General features: G+C 48.1%; 1 protein-coding gene across 1 annotated transcript in view; it reads right to left on the reverse strand.

Annotated features, from left to right (window-relative positions):
* Positions 1-16387, reverse strand: part of XYLT1 (xylosyltransferase 1) — a 303508-nt gene that overhangs the window by 203741 nt on the left and 83380 nt on the right. Inside the window, exon 2 of the mRNA XM_023616263.2 lies at positions 4295-4333. Within this exon, the coding sequence (XP_023472031.1) occupies positions 4295-4333 (39 nt within the window). The remainder of the gene's footprint in view (positions 1-4294; positions 4334-16387) is intronic.

The raw sequence follows: 16387 nt of genomic DNA on the forward strand, positions 1-16387 counted from the left end.
CGTTTGGGGCTGGATAATTCTTTCTTGGAGGGAAACGGACCTTAGTTTGACTGGATGGTCCCAAATTTAAGCCCCTTTTCTTCTCTTCCTTCACACCTGCATGATAAGGTAATTCCTGATTCATCTTGACTTTCTAATGACACAAAGGCACTGAAGAAGCGTGAAGGAGCCAACACTTTAACTGATTCTAAGGAAAACTGGCATGATTTTTATAGGAACCCAGATATAATATGCAAAAAATGCAGAACACTATTACCGCGGTCTCCTTGCCTACTTAACTCTTTCTCAATCATAAGCTCTCAGCTCAAATCTCACCTTCTGAGCTTGAAACACCTCGAGAGACAGCCTGCCCACCGTACTCAGGCACTCTCGCTTGCAAACGTGCCTGCCTTATGTCTGTTCACTTATTACCACCTGAAGTTATGGGCGCATTTAATGGCGTGCAAAGTCACTGTCTGACGCCCCCAACCCGAATGTTGGCTCCATGGGCAAGGAACCTCCAGACTGTCTGGGTCACTGCTGTATCTTTAGCATCTAGAACAAGGCCTGGCCTCCTCTTGGCCCCAAAACTATTTATGGAGTAAGCAAACAGATGAGTGGATTTGCATAGGTATAATTTCTAAAGCATCCACTTCCTTCCACTGGCTACTCATCTTCTTTATGAGCTTTTGTCCACAATCCTCACGGCCCCAGCTTCACCGTCAAATGTGAATGTAACTCCCCCCCGTTATACCCCTAGTGAGTGGATCAAAGGAATTCAAGTTGTTGGCTGGTTGTTGAAAGCTGAGCAGTCAGTTTTCCTCCTGATGACTCTGGTCCTGAGAGGCTTGCTACCCTCTTCACAAATACCCAGACTGGCAAATCCTGACTCCAGTGAAGAGTTCCTTTATTACAACTCCCAGGGTATCGCTGCATTTTGATGTTTTGAGTAGAGGCCATTAACTCATTGACAGTAAAGCTGTTGGTCGGGGGAGGGAGAAGGGAGGCAGAGAAGCTAAAATTAAACGACAAGAGGCCTTGCCAATTGGAGCAGGTTCAGAAATGATAAACCATCTTGGGGATCAATGAGAAAGAGAGAATCGAATAATGAGTCCTCGAATTTATCAAAACACTATTGATGCGCGAGGAAATGTTTCACTTTTATTGTTTAAAAATAAATTTTCTATTGGATCCATTGCTTACACTATTTTACCCACACGTGTCGTAGCAACGCATCTGTCAAAGCGTTACTCACTGTGCCAAGCACTGTATCTATTAATCGATATATTCACCCACTCATCATCTCTCTCTCTCCACCTATTTATCTAAGTACATCTGTGGATGCCTGTTCAAAGCATTATCTATCTGTCTATCTGTCTGTCTATCCACCTACATCATATTGACCTTGGGTTGCATACTTCCAGCCCTTGGCTCCAGCTTTGCCTGAGCACTAGCAAACCTTTCCACTGGTCAAGGCAACATTTAGTTCGGAAAAAAACAGAATAGAGGTTGAGAAGATAGATGCCGATGTCATAGGGCCCTGAGTCTGACACTCACGGATGCTACGTGCTTCCTGTGTAACCCTGGACAAGTTACTTGATCTCTCTGACCCTTAGATTTGTCATCTGGAAATTGGGTATCATAAGAACACCCATGTAATGACGGCATTTGAGGATTCAATAGGAGAAGCCACTTCTTGGCAAATGGTAAATGAGAGTGGTGATCACGCTAATGCAGCCAACCAAATTCAAACTTCTTTCAGAAATTTTTTTTCATTTCTAGGTCACTTTTTTCCCGGGTAACCACCATGTGGAGACTAGGGAAGCATTTCCCACTGCAAGTCAGGGCTTCTTCGGTGCCCCCCAGGGACAGCCTGCTGAGGGGAAAGCTGACACGAGGGACTTAAACCTCACTTGGCTTCCTCATTCTATTAATCTGGCCGTTAAGCAGAGAGAGTCCCGCTGATGCCAACAGATGCACAGCTCTGCCGTGCTAATGGCAAGGCACGTTAGAGGAGGCCTCAGCAGCCAATCGATCCGTCTCCCCCAACTCAGAACAGCTGCACACGAGCACTGGGTGAGGACGGATGCAACAAATACCAGGGAGAGAGGGGCTGCACGGAGTGAAGGGGCCCTGGGTGGCCCAGTGCTCCTGTGCAGGCTGGGCCCTGGGCAAGCCAATCCACGAATGTGCGATGTAGGGACAAGGCTCGCCGTGGAATCTAAAAGGCAGGCCCACCTGTGGCACCTGCACTCCAGGAGGGGGCAGACAATGCCTTTCTTAGCAGCAAAGCGCACCAGCGGGGAGGAAGTGGGACCTGACTGAGGGCTCAGAGCACAGCTGCCACTTACCTCTGCATGGTTAGCTCTCCCAAGCTCAGCCACATCTGCCGTCTCATTTGTGCCATATGGGTAATATTTGGGGTACCACTTTCTGCCAGAAAACCCTTCCGTGGCCCTCTGGTCTGACCTGCCTGTAGGCAGCTGAATCAGATCCCGCGATGAGTCGCATGATGGGCTGAGGCCCAGCACAAAGCAGAATCTGGCCACGGGCTTGTGCCAACAGTTACAAAAAAAAAAAAAAACCAAAACATTTGCGCTTTGGTTGGGTTCTAATGTCTTCTTAACACAGGAAATCAGAACTCAGGGAAAGGCAACAACATCCTATGGCTCCCCAAAGACAGAGAACCAGATGAGACAGAGAGAGGGCTGTCTGAAGACAAACTGAGTCATCTCCCCAGTGGCACGGCACAAATGCAGAAAGTCCGCCTTGTGCCACGGGCTGGCTGCGGATGGAAGCCCACGTCCCTCGGGCTAATAGATGTGACTCTAAGAGAGGTCACTGTACAGGGGTGAGCTGTGACACTCACAACGTGCTGGCTAACCCATCAGCATGTGACAGGTCTTTCTCATGGAGGTTATGACGGGCTGACTGGGTGGTGTCCACAGTAAAGGATACAGGAGCATCAATGACAGAAGCATCCAGGGTGCAGCCACTCCACCCCGCCAGGAGATAAGAGCTGGCTTCCAGAACTCTGCACACAGCCTATTTGCCCAGGGGTTTTCCTAAGTCTAATAAGTTTTCCTTCTGGGGAAAGATGGATAAAGAGAAGGGCCATCATCTACAAACACACCCTGGGAATTTTCATAATCCATTGGGCATCCTGGGGAGGGACACGCTTCTCAAAGTATGGCACACATTCCTCCAAGAGTACGTTTAGATGATTTTCAAGGGCACCCAAAGGAGTCTTTTCACTTAATTTTATTAGTTTAATATTTACTTTAATGTTTTGCAAAAATATATAACTAGTCTGTCCAACTTGAGATTTTACCAGTATTATTGCTTGCCACATCATCTCTCGACCTCAATACTATTGACATTGGAGGCTGGATAATTCTCTCCTGGGGGGAGCTGACCTGTGCATTGGAGGATGTTTAGCAGCATCCCTGGTCTCCAGCCACTGGATGTCAGTGGTAACCCACCCCCGAGGTAAGATAACCAAAAATCTCTTCTGACACTGCCAAACGTCCTCCAGGCACGGGAGGTCAAAGATGCCCCTGACTGGGAACCATTAGCTTAGGATAAGTCTGCTTTTGAAGGTAAAGTTAACTTAAGGAGAAATGTATTTTTAGGTGACTTAGAACGGGCGCAATTCACATATGCCGAGCGTGGCTAAGGTGCTATGTCAATGGCGGACATGTGGGAAAAACCAGACCAGAGGATGGCCAAAGAGGCAGAGGAAACCGGGTCCTCATCCTCCTCAAAGTCACACCCACTGCTCTTTCCTGCCAGCTCTGCTGTCTCGTCATCCCTGAAGCCAATGTAACGAAATGTGTGTGCGGGAGAAATGAGAGGACAGAAGGGCACAAAGAAAACCTGAGAACCCACTTTCCCCACAGGGTCTGGCCTTCCCGATCAAGGAAAGAGGAGTAGGGTGGGTTTGTTCCTCATTCCCCTTGGGAAGTCCGAGGCTGAGGAGCCAGTGAGAGAGCAAGGAGCCACGGAGGAGGGTGAAGAGTGAGAGAGGCGGGTGGTCCTGGGCAGCGAGCTCCAGAAACCACTGGGGAGCTGCTGATGAGCCTCGAAACGTTCAGATCGGTTTGTCTGTCTCTGACACTCGAAAACTATTAGCTGTGGAGCTCTGGATGGGATCCATCCAGGCTGTCTTCTCTCTTTACTGGGGCAGGAGGACGGCTACGTGCCTGTCCAGACTGTCTGAGCCACGGAGCCAAGAGGATACACAGACGCCTCCAGGAGAGCTGGTGCGGCAACATCAGTGCAGAAATAAGTGACAAAGAGCAGGCAAGGTACTCACCTGCGTCTCCAGGGTGATCAGCGGACTTGGGTGTGGGTCCTGGGGGAAGAAAGGAGAAAACACACATGAGCCGTAGGCAAAGTTCAACCTACTCCCCCTACTGCTACTTATTTTAAAACAAAGCTACATCTCTTCCGGGCTCAAGCAACCCCATGGGAGGGCCACCCCAACTCTGTCTCCCCGACTCCACGAAATATTAGAACAGCCTGGTGCAATCTCCAATCTCCGCCAACACTTCCCCCCACACCCAGATGATCAAGGAGGCTCAGGTTTCTCATTAAGAGGTTAACGGGGCATGCCTACATGGAGATCATGCAAAAACGATGAAGTGGAAAGAAATAAAAAACAAAGCAGCTTCGGCGAATATCTCCAAGTGTATTCAAATCCTCTAAACGAAGGAGAAGATGGGTCCGTAAGAGGATCAGAAATAAACCAGAAAGAACATAAAGTCCCCATTGAGGCAAGGCCACCATGTTGTGTCTGATCTTGGAAAGAATGAGGGAAGGAATGAGACGGAGAGAAAAAGAAGAACTTAATTCCTGGTTCACGCAGCACATTCCAATGGGCTGGGGCAGACCCTTTTCAGGATGGAGAAGGCCAGAGAGAAGTCCTATTCATTCACTCTCTACAAAAGCCAATTGACTGGAAACGCTTGGGGGTAATGTCTCGGGTCATTACACATGAACTGTTGGGGTGGGGGGCAGGGTGGGGACGCAGGAGGAAGGGATGGATGGGGAGGGGGTAGCCGTTTTCAGCAAGTGGTTTCCAAGGAAAACAGGAAACCCGGCACATAAAGGCTATTTTTGTCTGCATTACGTTGGCTCTGAATTAACCATCTTGGATTCACGAATCCAGGGGAGCAACCTCAAGCCCCCTCTTACAGAGAATGGGCCTGATTTTAAAGCTTTGCTTCATCCAAGTAGATTTTTCAACACAGGCTTCTCGGAAGCCATGCAAATTAGCACCAGCCCACTGGCCTATCCAGTGAAGAAGAACAAAGTGGATGAATCGTGCTGTATTTGTCCTTCTGTGTCTGACTTATTTCACTTGTCATAATGTCCTCAAGCTTCCTCCATGTGTCGCATGTGGCAGGATTTCCTTCTCTTTTAGGCTGAATAATAACCCATGGTATGCATATACCATATGTTCTTGATCCATTCATCCATCAGTGATCGGTAGGGTGTTTCCATAACTTGGCTATTGTAAACATGGCTGTAATGAACATGGGAGAGCAGGCTGCATGATTCCACTTATGTGAGTAATCTAAAATAGTAATATAAATATAATACTATAATAAATAGTAATATAAAATAGTAATCTAAAATAGTAATCTAAAATAGTAAAATAATTTTTTTTTTTTTGAGGAAGATTAGCCCTGAGCTAACTACTGCCAGTCCTCCTCTTTTTTGCTGAGGAAGACTGGCCCTGAGCTAACATCCGTGCCCGTCTTCCTCTACTTTTTACACGTGGGACGCCTACCACAACATGGCGTGCCAAGCAGTGCTATGTCCGCACCCGGGATCTGAACCGTCAAACGCTGGGCCACCGAGAAGCAGAACATGCGAACTTAACTGCTGTGCCACCGGGATGGCCCCTAAAATAGTCAAATTCTTAAGAGCAGAGAGTAGAATGGTGGTGGCCAGGGGCTGAGGGGAGAAGGAACTGGGGAGTTGCTATCCAATAGGTATAAAGTTTCGGTTGTGCCAGATGAGTAAGTTCTAGAGATCTTCTGGTCAACACGGTGCCCAGATAACGATACTGTATCGTACACTCAACATTTTGTTAAGAGGGGAGCTCTCATATTAAGTGTTCTTGCCACAATAAAAAAAAAGCAAGAGAAATTGGAACAACTTAAAGCCCTACCCTAGGTGAAGTGTCGCTCACTTTCTCGATCACTCTGCTGCGGTATCTTTATAATGATGCCTAATTCTGATGCGCCAAAGAGGCAGGAACCAAGGACCATGCTGACCTCTGGTCGGTTCTGACGTCTCTTTCAGAATGAAGGATTCCTCTCGCCCTCATTCCAGCTCTGAGTCTAATTCTCAGTAACGGTGCGGCTCAAAGGGAACTGCCAGGAGCACAGTGCGCTCTAATTTTCACATTCTACCCACGCACGGAACAGTCCTCGCACCCAGGAAAACACGGAGGGGAACATTTCTCCCCTCTCCCCAGTCTTGGCCCATAAAGGAACCTGGAGAAGTCTTGAAGGAAAGATTTCAGACATCCCTCTTCAAACGCTTACCAGCTCCTTCACAACGGTGAAGACTTGGCGGCTGTGACGGCTGAGAACCTTCACTGAGCCACTTTTGTTGAGTGAGCTGGCTCGCTGCATCAGCCACCCTTCCTGCAGCCCCCTCTAGCCAGCTCCTTTATCACTTGTATGCACGCAGGGAGAGCTGACCCTGTACTTCCGGTTTCCCCATGTTAAGCAGGCACACTGTACAGGGCTCATCTTTGTCTTCATGAGGCAAGCCATCCCCTGGGTCTGTGGCGGGCAGCCTGAGTCACGCTTAGCGAATGAGAGCATGCGACATCTGCTCCCCAGCTCAGAGTCAGTCTGTGTGTGTCTGTCTCCCTCTCCATTCAGATCCCACCATCTAGATTTTGACGAGAGGATGAGAAGCGGCATTGCAGACTCAAACATTAGCCCCATTCTTAAAGCCAGGTCCTCACAGAGCATCGTGCTGGGGTGTTGGGTGTGTGCCCAGATTAATTAAGCTGTACTTCACAGCACATTTGGCTATTGTTTGGGGCTTACGCTTCATTGCTCAAAATCCCGAGGGAGCGGAGAGGGGAGAATGCCACCCTGAACCCCTAAGAAGAGGTTCACTGGAAACGACCTTCCTCGAGAAACTGCAGGAGACCTCTGTCAACTATGTTGACAAAACCAAGAGCCTGACTCCTGGATGCAGTGATGCACCAACTCTATTTGGTGTTCCAAGATCAGAGACCCCATGGGCGCTCCATGGTCAGGGATCCAATATTCATTAAAAAGCTTTTGGAAGACAAAAGCACAAACATTATCTATTTAACATGTTAATTACCTAGCCTGGAAGAAGATAAAGCGCTCACAGTCGCCATGTCCTTAATACTTAGGAGTCACTTGCTAACAAGATTTTGCTCCCCTCCCTCTGCACAACATTTGAAATAGAAATGCACCCCACAGAGGCTCAGTCCAGAGGATCCGAGGTATGACAATATATCTGCGAGGTCTCACTTTCAGCAACATCCTCCTTAATTGGAAAGGCTAACGAACTGGAACCAGGTCAATGATGCTGTCTGCCTAATCCATCGTCTCTGTCTAAATTGGGGCTCTTTGGTTTATAGTAGAGTAAATTCCTGTCTGTCAGAGGAAAGGTTCCTGGAGACCAAAGGGGAATTTGTGACGTGCTCAGATGCTATAGTGGAGAGCTTTTAGCATCTCAGTGGGGGTACCAGGAACCGCGGGATCACCTAAAGCAAGGAAAGCCCTTTCATATCATCTCTCGCAATGACTAAATTGGGGAAGTCAAATGGAGAACTAGGTAGACTGAATTAGTGGCCTTCATTCTTCACCACTCCCCGTAGCCACCCCCTCTGGTCATGGGACTTCGCATTTCTTTGCAGAGAGTGCTTCCCCATCCCTCGACCTTGGGCTTTGCCCATTTGACTTGCTTTGTCCAACGGGAGGTTTGCAGATAGGACATAAGCAGAACCTTGAAATGTGCTTGTGAGATTAGGCATAACCTCTTGAGCTTTCGCCAGCAGTATAAGAAGAACCCGGCCCAGGTACCCTGCTGGTCCAAGGAGCATGAGAGACACGTGGAGCAGACCTGGGCCCAACCTGCAGCCTGAATCCAAGCCCAGCCTGGATCAGCCAACCCCAGCCAACCTCCAGGCACAGAGAAAACAGGTGCTTGTTGTTTTAAGCCATTGACTTTCAGGGTGATTCATCATAAAGCATCACTGTGGTGATGACTAACTGATACAACTTCCCAAAGACTGACCTTGACAGAACCAAAACGTATTGTACAAACACTCCAGCCTTGGAATCAAAATGATACACACTCTCCCTAAGTCGGCAAACACATCCTGGGAACCTGAAATAACTACAACTAACAGCTATCATTTATTGAGGACCTACTATGTGCCAGGTTCCATGTGAGCCATACATTACACCAAGCAAAGAAATACTAAACTATTGGGATCTTGTCCTACCCATGAGTCTGCCTCCAGCCCTCTTTGCTAAATATACCAGTCCTTCTGAATTTATTTAGATGCCATTACAACAACATTTATAGAAACGATCACACAGAAGTCTCTCACCCTGAGACAAAGACAGTTTTCATTCCTCTGGTTTATCCTAAACTTTATCCCATGGGCATATTACTTTACCAAGGTTTAAAATAGTCACGAACACCAGTAATAAGTAGCAACTTACTAAGTTACTAGTTAAGTAATGGCTGATAACTTGTTAAGTTCTTACCATGTTCTGGGCACTGGCTTAACCTCTATATACATATCATTCCATTTTCCCCTTGTAACAACCCTATGAGGTACATACTACCATTATTCCCATTAGAGAGATGGGGAGATTGAGGACCAGAGAGACTGAATAACGTATCCAAGGTGACACAGAGGGTGCTGAAGTCTGGATTCTATCCCAGTGCCCTGAACTTGAGAAACCCGCGCTCCACTATTTGACAGGAGCTCTAGTGGAGAATACAATCCCACCTCAGATCCCAAAGTCATCTTACAACCTGAATACCATCTATCAAAAGAAAGAATTCTCGGGGCCGGCCCTGCGGCCAAGTGGTTAGGTTCATGCATTCTGCTGCGGCAGCCCAGGGTTTTGCTGGGTGGAGTCCCGGGCGCCGACATGGCGCCGCTCATCGGGCTGTGCTGGGGCGGCGTCCCACATGCCACAGCTGGAAGGACCCACAACTAGAAGTACACAACTATGTACCAGGGGGCTTTGGGAGAAAAAGGAAAAAGAAAGTCTTTAAAAAAAAAAAAAAGAAAGAAAAAGAAAGAATGTTCACAGCAAAAAAAAAAAAAAAAAGGCACCACCTTAACAGCCACTGGAATCCTTTTTTAGCATCTTTTTAAAAGGTAGTGGACGTGGTTGATCGAAATTAGCACACGTGTCATGACTAAAAATAAAACACAGACACTTTCCCAGAGCAGGAAACTGTGTCGAGTTAGCCAGATCCATCCTCACGTGTTTACAGAGCTCTGACTCAGTAGCCAGCACTGTGCCTGGCGGGTACCAAGAGGGAGACAGAAACGACTCTCAAGTGACACTTCTGTTCCCAAAGCGAACTGCTCAAGCAAGAGGCAGGGTCTGATTACAGGTCCTGGAGAAACGAAACTTGGTTGCAACTCACGAGTTTGGCTCCTAAGACCAGGAAGCCAGGCTTGAATGTGTTGGGTTTTTTTTTTTTCTTTTTATTGAGGCTATGATAGTTTCCAACATTGTGAAATTTCAGTTGCATGTTGTTATCTGTCAGTCACCACATAGGTGCACCCCTGCACCCTCTGTGCCCCCTCCCCACCTCCCTTCCCCTGGGAACCACTGATCTGTTCTCTTTGTCCATGTGTTTGTTTATCTTCCACATATGAGTGGAGTCATACAGAGTTTGTCTTGCTCTGTCTGGCTTATTGCACTTAATGCAATACCCTCAAGGTCCATCCATGTGGCTGCAAATTGGATGATTTTGTCATTTTTTATGGCCAAGTAGTATTCCATTGTATATAAATATATATACATCACATCTTCTTTACCCAATTATCAGTCGATAGGCACTTAGCTTGCTTCCATATCTTGGCTATTGTGAATAGTGCTGCAATGAACATAGCAGTGCATAAGTCTCTTTGAGTTGCTGATTTCAAGTTCTTTGGATAGACACCCAGGCTCAAATGTTTCAGAGGCCAAAGGCCTAATTTAACAAGCAATTACGCTTTCATAAAGAAAGGACAGCGAGGAGGAGGAATTTGTCCGTGATCATTCCACGCATGCATCAAACATTTCTGTCTCTCCTGGTCAGTGCTGAGACCGAGCAAAGCCTCAGCTTTTGGAAGGGCATTCTCCTCCTTCACCTTGAAGACATCATCAGACAGGGCTTGCTCTGGGCTGTTAAGCAATGGCTTTGGTGTGGAGGTGACAACCCTGGGACACAAGCCTTCAGAGCCAGATGCCCCCAGAGGGCCCATCAAGTCAGCAGGTAGACAAGGGGCCCCTGCAGTCCGACCTCACACAGACACACCCAGGAGGACATGCCCTCTGACTGGCAACAGAGGAGGAAGCTGCCACCACCAGAAGATGGCGTCTGACTCTTCATCACTATCGAACACAAAGAACCCCAGGAAATGCAACGAGCTCTTCCTGGGACCAGAGAGGGCAAGGAACAAAAGCCCACCCACAGCATTCCCACCCGCTGGAGAACCGGGTTCACCGGAGACCACCAAGTGCAAGCTGAGCTGGGATGCTAAGCCAGAGACCTAAATGGACAGTGTCACTTGTCCTCTGGGCCTGGCACGGGGCAAAGACGGATTGTTCAGCGGAAAAGAGTGCAGGTTTGGGGGTCCGCTCTGGGTTCCAATCACCCATGATCACTGTATTCGTGAGCTCGGGCTGCCAAAAGAAAATAGTGCAGACCGGGGGGCTTACGCAACAGAAACTGATTTTCTCACAGTTCTGGAGGCTGGAAGTCCAAGCTGAAGGTGCCAGCAGGGTTGGTTTCTCCTGTGGCCTCTCTCCTTGGCTTGGAGACAGCCACCCCTCTCCCTGTGTCCTCACACGCTCTTTCCTCTGTGCCTGAGCATCCCTGGTGTCACTTTGTGTACAAATTTCCTCTTCCTATAAGGACACCATCAGATTGGATTAGGGCCACCCTAAAGGCCTCATTTTAACTTAATCACCTCTTTAAAGGCCCTGTCTCCAAATACTACAGTCAGGTTCTGAGATACTGGGGTTGGCAACTCAGTGGACAATAACCACGCAGTAGACTGGAGACCTTGGGCAAACTTCTTAGCTCCAAGAGCTTTCCTTTAATCATTTACTCAAGGTAAACAGGCGGGTCTGTATTCTCCAACAGAGCTATTGCAAGATAGGAGAGCACAGAAGTTATTGTCCCGGACCTTTCTGTAAGTGAAAAAGGGCACTAGTCATAACTACACCAGCTTAACAGTGTAAACCCAGACCGTCTCACACAAACCCAGATATGCGGTCACCTCCTCGTCTCGAAAATGGGATGCCACTGACATCACGGGTGGTCGTAAACATTAAATAAAACCAGGTATTTAAAATATCTGGTACATGGTTAAAGCTTAAAAATAATCTTCCCTTGGTTTTCTTCTTCCAGACTTATGAAGGCTAAGACATCTCCCTCCACACCCAACCTTACTCAACCCCAATTCTTCTGACCTACAAGTTACTGCAGACACCAGCTGAAGCAATCCCACTGGGCAGCAGTGAAATGGGCCCATTTAGATACTTCGTTTCAAATGCTCACTGTATGCCAAGCACAGGAAACACCTGCGATCCTGCCAAGGGAGGTACCACGCTGCCCATTTTACAGATCAGATAACTGATGCTCAGTGAGGATAATTTGCTCAAAAGCACAGGGCTGATAAGGGATGGAGCCAGGACGGGTGCTCAACTTTGTAAGCTGCCAGAAACTGGTCCCTTCACCAATAATATCCTGGCATTTTGAAAAGTACCAACTTACTGAATCAGGATCCCTGGGCAAGGATCCAAAGAATCTGCATTTTTATTAAACACCCCTGGGGGAGTCTCACATATACTTCAGCGTGAGAACCCCTGCACTGTATCACGGGTAATTTAAACAAAACAAAGCATGCAAAGTGACAAAGACAGGCAGTGAGAAACCAAGGACAGGACCCCAACCAGCCGCCAAGTGTTGGATGCATGCGTGGGCTCCGGGGCTCACGCTCTGTGCCCCCAAGACACCTCCATGACGGGTGTGTCTTAGGCTGTTCAGGCTGCTATATAACAGAATACCATAAACTGGATGGCTTATCAACAACAGAAATGTATTTCTCGCAGTTCTGGAGGCTGTGAAATTCAAGGGCAAAGCGCCAGCAGATTCAGTGTCTGCTTAGAGCTTCCTGGTTCACAGACAGCTGTCTTCTTGCTGTGTCCTTGCCTAGAGGAAGGGTGCAGTACTTCTCTAGAGTCTCTTTTATGAGGGCACTAATCCCATTCTTGAGAACTCTGCCCTTGTGACCTCATGACCTCCCAAAGTCCCCGCCTCCTTAAAGCCGTCATGCTGGGAGTCAGAATTTCAGCATATGAATTTTGCGGGGACACAAACATCCAGTCGCTAGCAGGGTTCCCTTCCTTTCTCCCCACTTACATGCTGAAGGTACCCTCTTGCCCCAGGAACCCAGTCATCACCCTCCTCTTTCCAGCATTCTGTCCCCAGGAATGTCTGACCCCTTCTCAAGATCTAGTCCAGCAATTGAGGTGCTCACACAATGGGGCCGTCTGTCCAGACGTCCACGTGGGATTTCTCAGAGAGCTTATCTCGCACATCGGCGGCTCCTGCGACGAAGGCAGGGCACGTGCAGAGCAGGTGGCGTGGGGCGATGAGGGAGGGGTGCCAGCAACACAGAGCTCCCCTTGTTCTCGAAGAAAGGCTGCATTTGGAATGCGGAGACAGGCCAGAATCACACAGCACTCACCTTGTTGGAAAATGCAAACTCGCCTTTCAAACAGGACTCAGGAGAGAGAAGAGAAACCCCACTGAGAGGGCAGAAGAACTGACTGCTTTAGAGAGATGGCAGCAGATATGCTTGGGCCCTTCAAACCGGCTGGATTTTCCTTGCTCTGTCTGTCTCTCTTCTACGAAAAGTTGTAAAAGTTTAGAGGAATCTTTACTATTCTGCATTTCCTCCACATGTCCTAGTTCAGACCCCCAAACTGAGCAACAAAACCTCAAAATAAAGCTTTCGCTCTGGGAGTTGGTTAATCATCCACAGCCTTAGAAGATACGAGAAACCAGACACACGGAAACTTGGGAATTATTTTAACCCTTCTCCAGCCTAGGGTGTGCACCTTTGAGCAGAAATGGTTGCCAACTGTTGTATGTAACACTTTGTTCTGCGTATGCCTCAGGAGGTATTGTAATTCCTTACAAAGTACACAGAATTACAATTCTTGCAACTATGAGGTGTTGAATGCACCTACCTGAAAGATTAGAGGCTCGAGGTATGAAGTGTTAAGATGGGGTGGCCAACGGGTGGCCCATGGATGATTCACACTGGGTTTTTTTTTTTAGCCTGTGACAATGATGAACTATTTACAATCGTTGGCAATGTTTTAAAGCCAGGATACTTCACATGCAAATTCAGATTTTTCACTTCTCTTTTAAAAAAACAGGACATTTAGCAACATTGCATGTGCACTCCTGTAAGACAACACAGCTCCTGGCTGAGTGGCTGCTGCCCGGCCACTGCCAGCAACCGAATTTGTCACTCTCTGCATTCGTGCAATTTCTTTAGGGTCACGTGGCTGGTCAATATCAACAGTAATGTAAACAGTAGCTAAGATTGGGCTCACACTGAATTCAAGGCATTATTATGAGTGGGTTGTAAGAACTATCCCACTGATACCTCACAACTCTAGGATGTAGGTATTCATAGCCGCCTTTTACAGATGGTGCAACTGAGGCTCAGAGGAGAAGTAATTTGCTCAAAGTAATTTGTTAGTAAGTGGTGGACCAAGACAGCTTGGCCCTCGAGGATGCACTCCTGGACCACTAAGTCACGCTGCTTCCCAGTGGAACAATCGCATCATGAATTGGAATCACTAAATCAGAGCTCATGGTTCCACGAGCAGCTGGTACTAGGCAGCCCAACGGAGCACGGAATTGGATCCCACGCTCCTAACACCAGATCTTCCCATTGCCTTGCTACAGGTCTTCAGATGAATGACCTAACTCCTTACAGTAATAATAATAATAATAACCATCTCACGCAGCCACTCTAAAGATTCACTGGGTCCTGGCACAGAGTGCGTGAGCTACAAATGTTAGTTCCTCCTGGAGGACAAGGGCTAGCACTTCACAGTGTTCTGCTTTTCACAGCTCAAAGGCATTCCAGACCAGAAACAAGACACGCCACGTGCCAAGAATACACTGAGAAATGCAGCCTCCACCCAACAGAGCCAGACAAGAGGTGTCGATAGATCTCTCCAGGGCTCCACGTCCTTCTGGAGCTGGCCACCCAGGCTCCGTTTGGACACAAGCCTTCTTGGAGCTTAGAATACCAGCTACATCTCCAGCTGAGCCCAATAATTAGTTTTTCCCTGGCAGAGCCTGCAGCACCTACCAATTTTGCACCCACTTGCTGTGGTCACCAAGATGGCAGGCAGCCCAACTGGAACGAACGCTGCCAAGCGTCCTACACACACTGTCGAGAGTTCCAAAGACACGACGCTCTGCTCTACACCTTCTGGGACTGCAGGGTGGGTTTTCTGTTCCACGGGGAAATGGTTCATATTTGAGCCCCAGAATTCAAGACTGTGAGTGCCAGAAACAGGCTTGGAGATGGAGAGCGATGACTTCCCCATATGGTGCCCAAGGCGGATATTACTAAGCAATTACTCAGCCTCCAATCCTCAATACAGCCTTAGGAGCAGACATTACCAGTAGATTCTGGTTTTCCTAGGAGATGCAGCTTCCTTCTATCCCTGACCTGAGTCAAACCTATCATCTGCTGGTGAGGCACACGAGATTCAGGATGGAAAGCGAATTTCCTAAGGGCCACACACAGCTTATACCCAAACCCAGTCTAGAATCCAAATTTCTTGACACCAATTCCTGGGTTCATCCTTTTTGGCCAAAATAAATTTCTAGGTGCTTCGCTCCTCTCTGTTTCTTCGTTTCCTCTTCTTGGGCTCCCTCACAAGAGCCTCTAAGCGGGACATCTTTTGTTCAAAGCATAGCAAATTCCAGCTCTGGGAAAACTGTGATTCAGCAGTGCTCCACGTCTGGAAGGTTTCCAAGAGGCCACACACAGAACTGCTGATTCAAGCCTGGGAGAAAGCGGATTCCACGACGCGGGGCTCGGGGTGATGAGTGGAGGGCTGGCTCGGCATCAGCTGCAGGGGGCGCACCCCCAGGCTCCAGGCCGTGCCTCGGAACAGGGGAGCCTCCTTCCTAGGCTGGAAGAGAGTTGGATGGCAGGTGGGCCCGCAGGGGACAGACGGGCAGAGGCTTCCCGTACAGACAGTCAGCGCCCAAGTCAGGAGGTTGCAGACTCAGTGCCTCCTTCCTGCCTCCCCAGGTTTCTTCTATATTTAATATAAAGACGGTGGTAATGACCATGACAGCATTGAGGATGACGGCCATTATGATGGCTATCATTTAATCCTCATGAAGCCCCTTATTTAGCCATTTAGTGCATTATTTCAATAAATGCTCATTCCATCCTGACTGTACAGCCATAAATTCTGGAAACATGGATGATTTTATTTTATGCTTTTACCATTGGGAGATGCTCTCGATGACATTAGGTACTTGCCTCTGTTTCCAGACCACGGATACCATGCAGTATTGTTCCCAAGCTACAGAGGAAGAAACTGAGGGCCAGAAAGGTTATAAGACTCGCCCAAACGCCAGAGCCATGCCTGTTTCACCTTCCTATCTTGCTAAAAAATTTTTTTAAAAAGTAACCAAAACTCCTGGATGTGGTATGGTTTGACCGACACAGTGCACCATGCTGTTTCTTTTCCTTTTTTTTTTTAACTAGTTGCCGACATTTAAAAATTGAGTAATTTTATAATACTCAGATTTCTGACTTTCCTTACAATGTCAGAAGCTCTGGCCAAGTGGGCAGGCAGCCTGGCATGGCTTCCACTGCAGCTGAGTACCTGCCGCCTCCTTTAGATGGGGACACACCCTCCTCTTGGCCACAGCCCCCACCCCGCCCCCCTGGGCTGGGCCGTGGAAGCATCTGAGTTTGTGACCCCCCGTCTCTTAACTGCCGTACTCTATTGCTCCCCGCAAAAGAAGGCACCATTTTATCTACTGGGCAGCTTATTCAATATGACCCCACACTCCCCTCCAGTCGGAAGAAAGGAAAGTTCAG

Source organism: Equus caballus, chromosome 13 (assembly GCF_041296265.1).
Source record: "Equus caballus isolate H_3958 breed thoroughbred chromosome 13, TB-T2T, whole genome shotgun sequence".
Classification (NCBI taxonomy): domain Eukaryota; kingdom Metazoa; phylum Chordata; class Mammalia; order Perissodactyla; family Equidae; genus Equus; species Equus caballus.